The sequence below is a fragment of the Seriola lalandi genome, unplaced genomic scaffold (genome assembly GCF_002814215.2).
Source record: "Seriola lalandi dorsalis isolate HSWRI2012SDOR001 ecotype SW California unplaced genomic scaffold, Sedor1 jcf7180002007119, whole genome shotgun sequence".
NCBI lineage: Eukaryota > Metazoa > Chordata > Actinopteri > Carangiformes > Carangidae > Seriola > Seriola lalandi.
The window spans coordinates 1-1133 of NW_019477772.1; the positions used below are offsets into that span (position 1 = coordinate 1).

At 44.0% G+C, this 1133-nt stretch overlaps 1 protein-coding gene across 1 annotated transcript; it reads left to right on the forward strand.

Moving 5' to 3' along the window:
• Positions 1-136: 136 nt before the first annotated feature.
• LOC111671537 (tropomyosin-like) lies at positions 137-880 on the forward strand (the record flags this gene model as incomplete). Its single annotated transcript, XM_023428657.2, has 3 exons — positions 137-214; positions 572-634; positions 746-880. Coding segments are annotated over 3 exons (261 nt in total), but the record flags the coding sequence as incomplete, so codon positions are not given.
• Positions 881-1133: the final 253 nt, after the last annotated feature.

The window sequence follows — 1133 nt, forward strand, 5'->3', positions numbered from 1 at the left end:
GTTTGAGTGCATCATGGGTACTTGTGCGCTGCATGTTGCCTTGTACATGTCAATATGAACACACTTATGTGTGTATGGAGTCACTGTTCACAGTTTTCTCTGTTCTCTCCTTCTTCTTCTGACATAAAACTAAACCAGTAAATGTGCTGAACTGGAGGAGGAACTGAAGAACGTCACCAATAACCTGAAGTCTCTGGAGGCCCAGGCTGAGAAGGTAGGACCAGACGTTCTGCTCCAGCCTCGGACCACACAGGCCCTGGACACTGAGTCTGCATTGAAACTCATTCACTGTAAAAAGGAACTAATTATCCACTAATTAGCCTGAATGAGTCACCTGATGTTACATCTCTTAAACTGTGGTGAAGCCCAACCTTTAACCTCTGGACCACTCCACCATGAACTGTCACACTGTCACATTCATATTGAACATTTGTGCAGTTTCTCAGCAGAGCGAGGTGTGAGGCTGCTGCACGGATTCATTTCCTGTTCTTTAACCAGAACTTCAATGTAAATGTGTGTCAGTTTGAGAAGTTGACATGCGGTCACATGTGGATGTTGTGTCTCGCCACAGTACTCTCAAAAGGAGGACAAGTATGAGGAAGAGATCAAGATCCTGACCGACAAGCTGAAAGAGGTGAGAGGGAGGGACCTTTAACAACTGGAAACCCTCAATTTAAATAATGTTTTGGCAGAAAGATTCACACACTTCTTCATATTCTGTTCATTATATTTTGTGTCGTCTCAGGCTGAGACCAGAGCTGAGTTTGCTGAGAGATCTGTGGCCAAGCTGGAGAAGACTATTGATGATCTGGAAGGTACGACACTGATTTGTCTGATTGTGCTCCTGTACCTGACACACAACTAATCACCTGTCAGGGTTTACGCTTTGACACTTGGATCGGTTCAGAGAGAAGTGACAAGTGACGAGAAGGAAAATGAAAAACAAGTTGATCCTGGTCAGGGAGGTGAACTCGCAGGATTTCATCGTACTGACAGACGGACCTTAAATTCACTATGTCTCCACCTGTTGAACCAGAGTTTAAAGCTCCATGTTTTCTTCTTCTTGTGTGTTTGATCCATCAGAAGATATAAAAACCATCTCAGTGTAGTTTTACATCTCCTCTCTCAGGCTT